The sequence below is a fragment of the Aspergillus pseudonomiae genome (assembly GCF_009193645.1).
Source record: "Aspergillus pseudonomiae strain CBS 119388 unplaced genomic scaffold BDV37scaffold_6, whole genome shotgun sequence".
Taxonomy (NCBI): Eukaryota; Fungi; Ascomycota; class Eurotiomycetes; order Eurotiales; family Aspergillaceae; genus Aspergillus; species Aspergillus pseudonomiae.
This window is the reverse complement of record NW_022475998.1, coordinates 421811-435365: the sequence shown is the minus strand read 5'-3', so window position 1 is coordinate 435365 and position 13555 is coordinate 421811. Positions and strand designations below refer to the sequence as shown.

At 46.8% G+C, this 13555-nt stretch overlaps 6 protein-coding genes and 1 non-coding gene across 7 annotated transcripts; 4 read left to right on the top strand and 3 right to left on the bottom strand.

Annotated features, from left to right (window-relative positions):
* Nucleotides 1-953: 953 nt before the first annotated feature.
* On the top strand, nucleotides 954-1349 carry BDV37DRAFT_278990 (uncharacterized protein; the record flags this gene model as incomplete). The annotated part of the gene is made up of 4 exons (XM_032086215.1): nucleotides 954-968; nucleotides 1033-1091; nucleotides 1146-1217; nucleotides 1271-1349. 4 exons carry the CDS (start codon nucleotides 954-956, stop codon nucleotides 1347-1349), a joined length of 225 nt encoding a protein of 74 aa, XP_031945823.1.
* A 1930-nt stretch (nucleotides 1350-3279) lies between these two features.
* Nucleotides 3280-3874, top strand: BDV37DRAFT_173796 (uncharacterized protein). The gene is made up of 2 exons (XM_032079382.1): nucleotides 3280-3575; nucleotides 3627-3874. Exons 1-2 carry the CDS (start codon nucleotides 3389-3391, stop codon nucleotides 3833-3835), a joined length of 396 nt encoding a protein of 131 aa, XP_031945822.1. The 5' UTR covers nucleotides 3280-3388; the 3' UTR covers nucleotides 3836-3874.
* Nucleotides 3875-4066: 192 nt separating this feature from the next.
* On the bottom strand, nucleotides 4067-5369 carry BDV37DRAFT_173793 (neutral protease 2-like protein). Its single transcript, XM_032079381.1, has 3 exons — nucleotides 5062-5369; nucleotides 4204-5013; nucleotides 4067-4145 (listed from the first exon to the last, which is right to left on the bottom strand). The coding sequence occupies exons 1-3, from the start codon at nucleotides 5291-5293 to the stop codon at nucleotides 4126-4128; spliced, it is 1062 nt and encodes a 353-aa protein (XP_031945821.1). The 5' UTR covers nucleotides 5294-5369; the 3' UTR covers nucleotides 4067-4125.
* Nucleotides 5370-6160: 791 nt separating this feature from the next.
* On the top strand, nucleotides 6161-7220 carry BDV37DRAFT_238742 (uncharacterized protein). The gene has a single exon (XM_032080877.1). The coding sequence runs from the start codon at nucleotides 6524-6526 to the stop codon at nucleotides 7007-7009; it is 486 nt and encodes a 161-aa protein (XP_031945820.1). The 5' UTR covers nucleotides 6161-6523; the 3' UTR covers nucleotides 7010-7220.
* Nucleotides 7221-9264: 2044 nt separating this feature from the next.
* BDV37DRAFT_t31 lies at nucleotides 9265-9345 on the bottom strand. The gene has a single exon. It is a non-coding gene; the product is annotated as a tRNA-Ser (tRNA).
* Nucleotides 9346-10157: 812 nt separating this feature from the next.
* Nucleotides 10158-10544, top strand: BDV37DRAFT_278987 (uncharacterized protein; the record flags this gene model as incomplete). Its single annotated transcript, XM_032086214.1, has 1 exon — nucleotides 10158-10544. One exon carries the CDS (start codon nucleotides 10158-10160, stop codon nucleotides 10542-10544), a length of 387 nt encoding a protein of 128 aa, XP_031945819.1.
* A 1141-nt stretch (nucleotides 10545-11685) lies between these two features.
* On the bottom strand, nucleotides 11686-12126 carry BDV37DRAFT_278986 (uncharacterized protein; the record flags this gene model as incomplete). The annotated part of the gene is made up of 4 exons (XM_032086213.1): nucleotides 11686-11806; nucleotides 11864-11908; nucleotides 11963-12039; nucleotides 12094-12126. The coding sequence occupies 4 exons, from the start codon at nucleotides 12124-12126 to the stop codon at nucleotides 11686-11688; spliced, it is 276 nt and encodes a 91-aa protein (XP_031945818.1).
* Nucleotides 12127-13555: the final 1429 nt, after the last annotated feature.

The following is a 13555-nucleotide window of genomic DNA, read 5'->3' as shown; positions in this document are numbered from 1 at the left end:
GAGGTTATCACACTAAAGGATGTACAGCTATCGATATACGTTGACACATGGTAAGCAATACCCGACCGGTTGAGACATGCAGGCTAACGAAAACCAGCTTGAGCTAGCTATGTAATCAAATTGTTACCCAGTAATGCGATATGTTGGAAGGTCGGTTTGATGATCTACACTCCAAGAACACCAGTCTCGATGCTTCAGCTCAACTGCAACACGCCCACTCCGCTGCCTGTATGAGCAGAGATTAAGCCCACTTCCAACTTCCTATGGTTGGAACTCTCAAACATGTTTAGGTATACATACACGCGCTCAGACTGAAGAATTTCTAGAGTACAGAGTATGGCTAATCCCATCGCTACCTTATACATCCAACACAATCTATCACCGAACGAAAGTACACCCAAGCAACGATTCATTGACGTGGACCACCTTACTAGTATACTATATCTTCGATACGACAACGCATCTTCCGATATACTTTGACCAAAGTTGCCTAATGTATAGGAATTTATCCCGCTTTCCACTCAGACCCCGGGTACAATTTTTCAATGAGATACATGGCTTTCCAGGAGTCAGTCGTGAATGCAATGACAGGTCACCCTCAATCCAATAGACCGAACCCATGGATGTAGGCTGTGGGTACGCTCTGCTCCAATGAAAAGTTTTGTCTCCGCCATTTTGCAGATTGCGCGACATTGGCCGTCCAATACGTGCATCCCCTCCTCAGTAGTGTCTGTGCGCGGGGTGAATCTCCATCGATGAGCAACGTAGTATGTCTGACGGGGAAATAGATCAACGGCGCCAAGTTATTACGTCAGGAGGGGCAGTGAGGTATGAGGGGATTCTTGGGGGGTGGGGGAGAGCATTTTCTTATAAATAGGTCGGGATATCCTCGATCTTCTGATGTTGGGTGAACGCTTGTTTTTATTTTTAGAGTGAAGACAAACTACGTCAATATGTCTGGGAGGAAGGTGCTTGATCCTTAAGAGATATGATGTCTTTAAACAGTAATCGAGGCTGACATGACCCGTTTAGCAAGTTATTATTCGCTTTACCCCCGAGGGATTCGAACAGCACGATGAAGTGGTCCTCAAGTGGGTTTATCAGAGCACATTTCGAAGAAAGAAGCTTGCTGACTATTAGTATAGTATTATTAAGGAGGACACCGACACTGATCAGTTCTTCTCGAAACCAAGCTTCCCACCTATTTATCATCCCCCGTAAGTTTCCTTCTTTTTAGTGTGAAATTTGCTAATAGGAGATTTTTATACAGACCGCTGACTCAGGAGGCTATCACTAAGTTAAAAGCCCTCGATGGAGTTGATGTGATCATTGCTCAGGGTGAAGACTAGGAGGGTATTATATTTATAGAGTTTAGAGAAGCAAGAATACACACATTGAATCAATACTATTAGAGCCCATTTTAATAAGTTGGTAATGACTAGGTCTCTTACCGCAGCTCTCACCCACCCTACTACCAGATTCGATATCCACCGAGCACGATTGTTCAAAATAAAATCGCAGAAGCAAGGCTTGAACATCGAGCCAAGATTGTATTAAGAATAGACAGCCTACTCATATCCAATACATTCTAGGTTTTCCCGCCGAAGGTACTCCAGCTTTCAATCCCCGTTTCAGGTTCTTCGACCCTGTTCCTGCCGATCTACTCTTACGTCCGGTTAAAGAAGATGATGATGATACTCTGTGCCATGGGTATACTAAGAACAATACGATAATAAGATGATCTCTCTACGCTTCTATTCTGGACCGATGGAGCTTCCTAGGCCTCTATGTCAGGTCGTAAGACCCAGATATCAAAATCTTCTTCTGCGTCGGCCCCGGATGTTTGTGCTTTCGGTTTGACTCCCTATTAGCCTATGTGTTATCCGTAGCAATACAACCGTTCGATTTGACTGGTCACCAGTTGACATTATGCCAGCGAAGATGAGTACCAGTTCCGACGCCGGCTACATCGTGTTTCTTCCAGCACTGGCTGGATTACTGTGAACCTCGGGACCAAATTGACCCCTGATTTCCACATGTCAGACACACCTTTCTCCGCAATGAATATGTTGTCAACTAATTGCTCGGCAGTGATTATCAAACTCATGTGGAAATGGCGGATCAGGTCGATGACTCTTGATCATGCCATCATTACAATGAATCATCTTTCACCCGTCGCGGTTACTGGTGTTGTTTCTCTGGCCAGCCATGTCACATCGAAAGATCCGATGTTTTCTTTTCTAGGACCCGATATTTCAGGATCCTGCAGGCTAAGTTTGATGGCTCTACCCTCATTCGATTAATGAGCAAACCGCTCGAGTTGAGAAACCGGAACGATGCAGCCATGGATTAGTGATATTATTGTGATCCGGTTGGAAATATCATGTGGCAGGAGCCTGGTCAAACTGGAATTGCACTATCTACTGCATTGGGTCCAGGCACGTAGGACCGTCTTTCTAGAGCGTTTTCCTATGATATCTGGACAATGGCCCAATGGGCACTCATGAGCTATATAGCGAGGTAAGTCTTTCTAAGATAGATTTATGTCTTAAATACACTACTATGTAACTAACATCATCTGCAAGAGGAGGAAGGGTGCCAATGTAGAGAACTACCCACATTAAATGTCCGAACGTCGCTCTTGGCGCATCAAATCGAGCTAAAGAAACTCATTACACAGGTAAACGTTTTATCTTTGCATCTGTGTAGAAGAAAGCACCCTGTCGTTACTAATCAAAGCCGTGCAAGCACCGACCCGATGTCAGTGAAGTCATACCCTTCCTTCTTCAATGCCAGTTGCTAATTTTACCCCCAGGATTGATAGTCCGCCTCCTAGCTTGGCATGACATAGCTCTAACCGATATGACTGGCTTTAAATACCATCCCAGTTATGGAGTAGAGCCCTTGCTAATCCTACAGACGAAAGCAAAGAGCCAATGGTTGTTTCTACTCTTGTGGAAAACCGACAGGGTTAGGAACGAGCTCGTATTTAGGTGGCAACGGCCAAGCACGGAACCAAGGATGTACCCACCTTGCCCCAACAACCTAATCGGAATGATACACGGCTTTCGGTGCAATGCATGAGTACCCAAGATCTCAACCAACGAGCTGTTAGGACCTGTAACCAAGGTCGAGGACCTCAGGGACTCAGCGGCCGTGGTCTCTTATGAAAGGATCCGGAACAGAATCCGGTGGGAGAACTGTCACAATGATGCAGCGTTCTTCGTATTCTCTAGTCATCTGCAATCCTTTGACCAATCGCTGTCGCGCAGACTGAAACAAGGAGGAGTGGAGGGATATTCTGTTCTAGGTATAAGAGCAGCCTGCGGTCGTGAGGGATTCAGCGTCCAAAACATACTACCGGAATCGAACGAACACATTCAGTACAATGTATATCTCCAAAGTCTCTCTCCTTTCTATTACCCTCGTCCTAGGGGGCTTAGCAGCTGCTGGTGGTTGCGGCGATGCTGATGCCTGCATTGGAACTGAGTTTTGCACAACTGCCACCTTCACCACTCCAACCGCGACAACCATAACAACTTGTGTTCCCACACCTACCTGCTTAGGGGTCTATTGTAAGTAGCAATATGTATTGAACATGGACCGGTTAGATTGACAATGTCAAGCGAACTGTGTGTCTGGTGGTGGAGGTCCATTATGCTGCTCCACCTATTGTGCAGCTACGAAGTGCCGTCCCACCGATCCGAAATGGCCCGGCTGTTCGGAGGATCTCGGTGTTTGCTTAGCTGATGAGAACTGCTGCTACAAGAATAAGTGTATCGATGGTCTTTGCCGCAGAGTTACAAAAATAGATAAAAGGGCAGTAGTGTTTTGAAGCAATCATAGTCATGGTCGAGGGAGAATGAGGGCTTATCATGCGGTGGCCGAGTTACATGATCTATTTTGTCGATACCTACGGACTTGTCGTTATGGAAAACCCTGGTGGTTTACGTACTAGATTGTTTAGTGTTAATGACAAGTGATCAGGTGAACAACATTGTTTCTCTTTTAGTCAACTTCAATGCCAGTCTCAATAATCATTTATTTCACTGTTCAGCTTTCCAAGACAACTTTCAAGTACGCTCTATATCCGTATACCACATTGATAACCACAGCTACGTGTGTCTAACAGTTGAGGTTGACAGCTATTATCATGAGTTAGTATCGATATTTACACAAAGTGGGACTCAACACAGTACGTACCGTTGGCAAATAGGGCATAAGTGTCAGCATTCAACAGAGCCTGGCTGGCGCTCAAGGCGGTGGCAGCGTTGTATCCATAGCCAAGGTCGTCCGTTCCAGGGCTGTACACACCCGGGGCATGAGTAAACTCATGGAGGGTGGTAGTGGCTTGGTCCTGAGCGTGGCAGGTGCCAGTCAGCGCCGGGAGGTAGGAATAGTAGATGTCGCAGTTGGCGATGATGTTATAGGCCGGCAGGGTATATGCAAGCACGTTGGAGCTGCAGTATCCATACGCGTCGCTGCAGTAGTACGTGGTACTTCCGGAAGAGGTCGATGCGGCTTCGTTAGCAACGGCGTTCAGGCGAGCAGCAACCGTGCTGCGGGTGGTGCTGGACGTTGTCTTGAAGTACTCCTGGAAACGGGTGGCGGATCCTGACTGCGCCGCGGTGGCAGCTGCACGTGCCAGGGAGACTGTGTTCCTCAGCGCTGTCTGAAGAGCAGTCAATCTGCTTCCTGAACAGGAGGTGACCCTGGTACGACGGTCCAGGATCTTGACTGCCTGGGAGACAGTAGCGGCCTCGGCTGCATCAACATCGATGGAAAGCTCGTTCGAGTTGAATGGAATGTATCCAGTGACCTTGTTCTCAGTGGTAATAGGCACCAGACCGTTGCTGTGGACGGTGATAGTACCACCCTCGGACAGGTCACTGGTGCTTGCAATGTCGAACTCGTCCTCGATAGTGGCACCAGGGGCAAGAGTTGTCAAGGCATCATCAGACAAGCCTTCGGTGATAAGGCGTTGCTTGATACCCTGGAACTGGATCTCGGTTGCTAGGCGACGTCAGTACACGTTTACAAGATAGAGGTTCGGAAGCATACCATTGCGGAACAGAGACACCTTTTGCACCGGAGCGGCATCTTTGAAGAAGTTGAGGTGCACAAAGGTGACATCCTCGCGGCCAGTGTTCTTGACCACGGCCTTGATCCGAGTGTTGCCCACCTGGCTAAGAGTCACGTCAAGTCCTGGGGCGCCACCGGCAACCTCCACAGGAACGGCATTGAGAGTAGGTGCCAGGGCCAGAAGAAGAGAGGAAGCAGAAATGAAGCGCATCTTGAAGCTTTTAAGGACTTGTGGTATTGGAGAGGACTGTTGAGCTGGAATGGTCCGTTCGTGATGCAGCAACAGCCGGTCGTCGCAGACCCTTTTATAGATGGATGTTACGCTTTGTACGACCTTGAATTGGCTTTCTATCACCCCTCAATTCTTCGTCCTGATGCTGCAGTAGCATGGGCCACGGAGATAGGCACTCTGCCTCTCGAACCGTTGGCATCTTCGAGGGGCACGGCCTCATCGTCTTCACCCCCGTGAAATTGAAGCAAGAGTCGATTGATGTCTTCCATTGGCTATGATCGAAGGCGTTGTGATAGAGCGAGCTATTCGGCAGTGGTCTATAATAGAAAGGCTCCTTGGCCCGGCGGAGAACCGCTGCACGCTATATAGATTTAGGAAGGTCCGTCTCTGAGTTTAGCACACCTGGTGCAATCGGAGAGCGAAGCCAAGATGTGGCTTGACGGTGTTTCATCAAGCAATTGATAAGCAGGCCTTAATGCCGTCGCAGCTCCCGGCTTCCCTTCTTGGCGGTAGTTTAAGGCCTTCTTGGCGTATCAGGAAGTTATTGTAGTCCTCAGGCTTCTTTATCAGATCAAAGTGGTGGTGTATAACGCGACTTTTCACGAGCTGTAGTAATGATTGAGCTTTAAAGTTTATAATTCTTACATACATAGACTGGTTGATGTATATCCTCAACTCTGACCATGTCAGGACACGTTTATCCGAAATGAAACGCATTTTCATTCATCTTCGAAGAGTCCGCAGATTGCCGGATGGTGTCATATCAACTAGTGCTCGGGCCCGGCACTATAATGCTTAGTCGCAGTCCACAAAATGCCGAGTGGGTTTAGGTCAATCTAAATCCCTTGAAGAATGTAACCCAAGACATGAAAGTCCTCGGCATTCGATGATTAATCGTATTTTCCGTCAATCAAAGCGTTGGCTTCCGCAAGTAAGTGGACAGCGGGGAACTCATTCCCTGTTCACCAGTATCACACGATGCAGGGTTGTCCTTATTATTGGCCTGCTGCAATGGTGAATGCCGAATATTAGAAAGCCGTAGTTCATCGGTGCATTCCGGATTGTCCCTTATCAGACAGCTGAGAATCTAGAACAGGGGTTGAGTGGTTGCATATCCTTCCATCTCACAACTTCCGCAATATACACGCTCTTGAGAATTGTCCAAATCGCCTCCATTACACTCTTTGCGCAACAGAGTGAACAGCAACTATGAGTACTTCCCTTTCGCTGCAAGTTACCCTCACTCCGCCCATCATTCCAGCCTTCTCCGAGCCACCGACAGTGCCTATCCGAGTAACCCTGCATAATCCCTCCCACACGCCGATCACAGTGCTCAACTGGGGTACCCCGCTGGACCCTAGCGCTAATGTTCTGAGCATCTTCGAGCTCCGTGATACAACCGAAAATCAGCCGGTGACCCTTCCAACTATCAAAATATCCCGTCGGATGCCACCTTCAGCCGAGGATTTAGTAGAGATTCCCGCGGGTAGTTCTGTTGAGAAGGAAGTTACACTGCCTCACGTTCCACTCATTATGGGACATGAATATTCCGTCCGGGTAAAGGGAAACTGGCATTCTGTTTGGGAGAGTCCTCGCGAAGACGTTACCGCAGAAAAGCTGGAGCAGCTCGGAGATGCCCAACGGGGCGAGTTCTCATCCGATGTTGTTCCCCTACGCATTAAATACGAGGGGTGATATTGTTGCTTGTTGATTTCTTCCAGAGTTATAGCCAGTTGTTATGTTACTTTCGTCTGCTGTTCAGCCAAATGCGAACTAATCTGCAATCGAGGATACTTTGACATCGCGAAATGCTGTACTCTTTCAGAACAGTACACCCAGTAGGTGTTCGGTCTGGTGGTATGCTTCGGTCTATAGATCGAACGAAAATCCATTGAGCAAATGTGACGTCTGATGAGATAATAAACACTGTGTAGTTTTCTCTAGTATCTTATGGAACGAACCCTTCTCTTTAGACATTCCCAACTCAGTCTTTGTATGTTATACGCGAAAGTACGAAGTCGCCGTATTTTTGCAGATACTTGAAGGTACTTACACGTTATTTACATGACATAGCATCAAATACCAGGGTCATATCGCAGAGGTGGGTAATATCCAGCCCGGAAGAGGACCCGCTCGCATACACGTTTCAAGCACCTCAGTCTCAAATGCCGCAGCTCCAACCAAAGCGTCCAAAGTGAAGTGTTGACATGAGGTTTTGAAGCGAAATTTGGAATGACTGAAGTGAATGTAAGGTGCTTGACCAACGAGGCAATTAGTCATCACCTGTTGTTGTGTTATGAATTTCCTACCTCTCTTGGAAGACGCCGCGAACTTCTCAGCTTTACTTGCGCTCTGCGCAATTGGAGTCCCGCTCCAGTGAAAGAAGCAAGACTTTTCATACATTCAAGTTTAATCGAGTCTTACTTCTCCAAAGTCAAAAACAGCAAGAAAGAGATTCGCTGCCCTGCTGGCGTTATTCCCTCAAGACATGTCTTCCTTCGTGTATAAGAAAAAGCGTAGCGGAGATTGCCCGAGTTGCCGCATATGCCGCATAGGCTTCGTGAGCGACCCAGGCGACCTAGACAACCTAGGCGGTACAAATGGGCTTTATGAAATTCTGCGCCGCCATCAGGGACTATACCCTCTATACCAGTTCCGAAAGAGATCTTTCATTAAGAGCTTAGACTGGTGATGCTTCTACCGCGTGAGTAAAGTCGTGATGCCTGTCCTTTAAACACTTGACCTGCACTTCAGTTGACAGCAGAGATAGTCCTCCATGATACTCGTAGTGACAATTATCGGATCTCTGGGGTGGCCATTCACATAGAGGTCAATCGCCATCATGACCAGGTGCCGGAAGCAGTGCCACGAGACAAGACGATGGGAGTTATGGGTTACCCTGAAAAGGACAGAGAGCGTCTGACACTGGCTATAGGAATTAATCAGGATAATGACACAAGTTCTAATGACCTTGTCGGCTACCATGTCCACGACAGTTGTTGGAAGTTACTTACCCACCATGTAGTTGGGAAAATTGCGAGGCGCGACTTGGCCTTGGTTGTCAAGAATCTAATCGTACTGCCTAAGGAGAAACCCCTACTGGCCGTAGAGGGTTGGAAAGACGTGTTTAGTGGCGAGATCGTTTTGGATGGTATGAATTCTCTGAGTCTGCAGTTCGACTGGCCCTGACAGTACTGGCGCGAAGGTCATTATCCAAGCAGATCCTGCCAATATCAATATCATTCAGCATCTAATCAAACAAACTCGAACTAGAACTGACGCGCGGTTGTACATACAAGATCCTGTCAACAGCCGTTTGTGCTACCTTCCAGTGGAGATACTGTATAAGGTCATGGACTATGTTTCCCCCAACGACGTCAAAAATGCGCAGATCGCCATGGAGTACTTCGTTGGAGATGGGTACTGGCGCACACGAGTCCCAATAAAGTTATTTTACGAAGTGAAAAGTGTCTGGGTTGAAGCGCTAGACTGGCAAACTCTCTGCTTACAACTCGAACTGTATTTTGATAGGAAAGAGCTAATCTTTCGACGATGTATTGGTGAACCGATTGAACCGGTTGCAGGCGTCTCTTGGTCGGGTGGCAAAGGAACAAGGTGTGGATGGGAGTGTCTAGTGGATGCGATACAATACGTATGAAGGGGATTATTTCAGAAGGTATATGTAGCACAGGAGCAGTCTTTACCTGGGGTGTTTACAGCTACTCTGGGAATAAATAACGGAGGTCAGGCACAGGTTGCTTTCCGTTGCTTTGCACATTCGGACAAGATGAGAGAGAACGAGGCGACGATGTGCACAGGATAGTAACGTGTGGAACGTGTGTTTGTTCAAAAAGGAAAAGAAGAGTGAAATAACAAGTCATGGTGTATTTTCAGGACCACCGATGATGGTCTGGTAAAAAGTATGCATAGAACCAAAAAAGAAGAAATATCGTCAGCGACAGGATTTGAACCTGTGCGGGCGAACCCAACAGATTTCTAGTCTGTCGCCTTAACCACTCGGCCACACTGACTTGTTGATATTTAAGTTTTTGTTAGTTGAATACATGTACGTAATGATGTCTTTGCTTCTCAATCTCGTGCAGAACCAGCCTGCCTTGGCTGTTGTTTGAATCTTTAGACAGTAGAGTTTACGTATGAGATTACTCTCCCTTCTCACCCATCTCTGAGTTATGTATGTGTTAAAAGTGTTCCACCTATATATTGTTTCCTTTTGTAGGGCGGGTTTCACAACTTGTTGTTAGCTCAACTGCATGTGCATCAAAAATATATATCTACCATATCAAGGAGTATCTTGGAACGACTACTGGCTACATTCATGAGGATCCTTACCCCAAAAATGCCTTGAGTCTTCTTTGGAACGGACGACACATCTCAGTATTTCTGTTGTCTGGATCATTATAAACACGCGTAATCTTTAGCAGGATGCAATGCACATGTAAGCATCAGGGGGATCTAGCCCCACACCGAAGGAAACTACCTTTCACTGTACTAATGGATCAATCGAATATGACGGGTCAATCTGTTCTCCACAAAGAGCCATGACGTTGTGGCATTCTACGTAGCCTGCTGATGCAGTCGATGCAACTCCAGAGATACGCTCAACTATTATCCGGGGTGTGATATCCAGTTAGATTCAGTGTTTTCGAACTCGGCAGTGCCTAAATGCAGTGACACCAGAAGCATATGAAGGTCAAGCTCATCGCCACTGGTAGTATGATAAAAAGCGCTGCAGTACATCAGGCCCTACAAGATCCGAAGGAACTATCAAAGAAAGTTTTCAGAATTCAAAGCTTGTCCCCACCCCCAACTAAAACAACACAAAATGAGCGACCGCACGAACGAGTCTTATTCCTCCTCTTCTTCAAGTGACATGATTGATGGTGTCGATGGCTCCATCTACGTAACCCACGATACAACGTACACATACGATGCCGATACAACCATCAAGTATGGGGTCCGAGGGGCTAAACGCCTCAGTACGAAAAAGGAGACGACAACCGACATGAGTATTCAAGAATACGAATCCCCTAGTGGCGAGGGAATCAAGAGAACCAACTTTGAGAACGGCCGTGGCCGCACGATTTATAACCCCAACACAGGAGCATACGATGAGATATTAGATTATAGCACGGACGATGGAGATTATCACCATCGCGAGAAGCTTAGCACCGACGGGGTTCTATCAGCTGCGAGATATCGATTTGCATAAAGATGGAACGAGACATGTTCATCGCGAGTGCGACAATCCAATTACTGGGATCACGACTTCCGTACGGGGAACTATGAGCGACCGTGCTTTTGAGGCGGACTTTTAGTGCGTGCCGATTCTTATACTTTGCGTATCTCTGCGTAGTGGTTAAATGCAAAGATTAGAGACTTAGCAATTCACGACTTATAGTTGGTTGTTACGTCGGTGGACGCAGTTGAGGTTAAACACTGAGACGTGTGTCTGAGCAAAGAAATCTCAGTGATATTGACAGCGGACACTGCAACGCTGACCCTATCCAAATGAAAACCAAGAGAAACTATACGTATAAGTATTAAGCTTATTATATCAGGAATTATCAGGCATACCAGGCCTAGATACAGAAAACGAAACACGAATGAACCAAAGCTACTGGAAGGTAGCAATCTCACGTCCGTGGCTACTATATAGTTAAACCATCAACAGGGAAGAAGCGGAAAAAAGAAACAAAGGTGAAGAAAAGCTCCAGTATTCTAGTTTATGAGGGCTGGGCCATGCGATGACCAACATGTGGTCGAGAGAATATTTAACCCAACCTGAAGATCCAAGGACTAGGATCAGGAATCAGGATATCGGGCTCTGCTACTTGAAAAAGGATAGAAACATTCCTGGAGTAGCTACCGGAATGTATGTGCAGGATGTTTTCATCACCCCTTGTGGATCAATTTCGATCTATTGTCAGCTTTGCCAGCATGTCCTCAACGCTAAATCTAGAATATCACACATTATGCTTTATATATAATTCCAAGAATATTTATATGGTTGATGGGACTGTCCACTATGCAACTCCACAGCCTGCACCTAGCCTGGAAGAGGTCTTCCGTCATTCTTTGCCTATGAACACGACGGGTTGTAAATAGACTAGGGAGGGTTTCCTGGGAGAAGCTGACTGTGTTGATAAAAAGATTTATGCGTACGATCGACACGAGTATAATTCATGGTTGGGAGAGGTGGACAGCCACCACAAGATTGTGAGACATGAACGTTGATTAGGGTTGATAAGAAGCGCAATACTTGTATTAGTTGTCTGTTGTACATAAAATAACACCTCGGATGCCGTTCGTTCTTTCGAGACTTCTCCCATCTCTGTTTGCTGGCGACGTGCTTAGAGCCCTCCGAATGGGCCGCGCGATTCGCACCAAACACTGTCGATGACGGGAATACTTATCGGGGATTCGTGTTCGCCGGGGCTAAGAAGGACCTGTTTCTCGGTACAATCGCGACCGCTGAAGATTGATCAGGATAAATTGCTTGTAGGTCGTGTTTGAGGGTCGGGCACTTACAGGAAGACTCGGCAATATTGGGAAACGTAGATGGCTGTAACGTCTCTATAGCATTGTTACTTCGCGTCCTCAAGCTACACCAGAATCACTTGTACTTACTCTGCGTGGACATCAAAACACTGTTTTAATGGGATGTGGTCGACGTGAAAGCTTGAGTCAGCCGTCTGAAAGCCAACCTGCACAACAGAGAAATTAGTAAATGTGTTTGTGTACTGTGGGAGATCGCATACGCTAGCTGTCTCTGCTGCAGTGCCTGTGGCCATGGCCAAGGCCAAACCCAGGTAAGAGAGATGCTTGAGTCTGTGCATTGTAGATGGGTGAGAATTGGGTGGAATTCGTCCGAGTTAGGTGTCAGTGTTAAGTGTCTCTCGATGAGTGACAGGAGATTTTAACTCGTCGTGTATTTAGGGTGGTATCCCTTGCTAAGAATGGCCAGTTGTTGTTTTCGACGTTAGGGCATCCCTTGCGTGCATGAAGTGAACACCAACCACATTCCAGTACGCCACCTGCTCGGCGTCTAACCTTCGCTTTCCTGGAGTTTGTTGAAAAAAATGCTTCACTTTCCTCCGGATAGGATGAAATACGAGACATTGCATGCTTGTTGAGTGTTTCGGAAAGGGTCTCTGCTCTTGTAACCAGATGCGGGTTTGCACGGGGTACATGTTTCACGAATACCCCATCACTATTAAAGAGTTTATGTAGGGGAATTACCTTCCCCCTTGAAGCTTATTCACACGCGTCTGACTGAAAATGGACACAGTAGAAGGGCGATGTTACGATCAGAGACGAAAAGCATTTGTTACTATTCATCCCTCTTGAAATCACCCCGTTTCCATGTCAAGGGGGAAAAGGGGGTTCAGCTGTTGCCCAATCCCCAAAACGAGATCCTGCATGTACCTCTACCACCTGGAACCTTCAATCCTCTCCAACGTCATTTGTTGGTTTTATCTGTATGAGAGCCGTTGAGTCGTGTATTTGTATCCTCGGCTTGGGTAGGGTGTAAAGATCGTTCAACGGTCGACCTTTGTAGACGTGAGCTAGTGTGCTCTATTTCAATTCATTCACAACATAAATTATGGTTATATGCTGTGAATCCACTGGCATGGACATCTTTTTGATGTCTGTCTGTCCGAGGCTATGTATTGTCCGGAGGAGTATCTGATAAGGGTTGGCCGGTGGGCTTGCTCAACTACCGGTAAATCATTCAGCACAACTAAATTACCGGATTCTGGGAGAAGCTGGCTTCGAGATCTGCCATCAGGGTCTGTGCGGGGAGACTACTTGACAGAAAGTCATAGAAAGTGCATCTCATATTCCAAGACAGCATGCGAACGTACCCTCGCTGACGTTATTAGCCCTTGGATGGGGGGTAATGGTAGAGCTACTGATTAGATACCCATATGCATAGGACTTTGGCATTGTTTACAGTTTATAGATAGATGTAGGATAGATTGGCAACGGCGTCCTGTAGGTAGGGATGCCCGTATCAAGAAAAAAAGAAAGATTAACAGAATACTTGAAGGTCTAGGATCTGTACATTATCGACCGTACGCTACTCTACTGTTAATCTTTACTAACCACTCTGTTACGCTTCATAACAGTACCCAGCTCCATCTAGTGGACATAGGCGACCGTGGTGTCTCCCGTTCCAGTAGTCGGAGCCGTCAACCTTGAATAGTACAGAGCTATAGA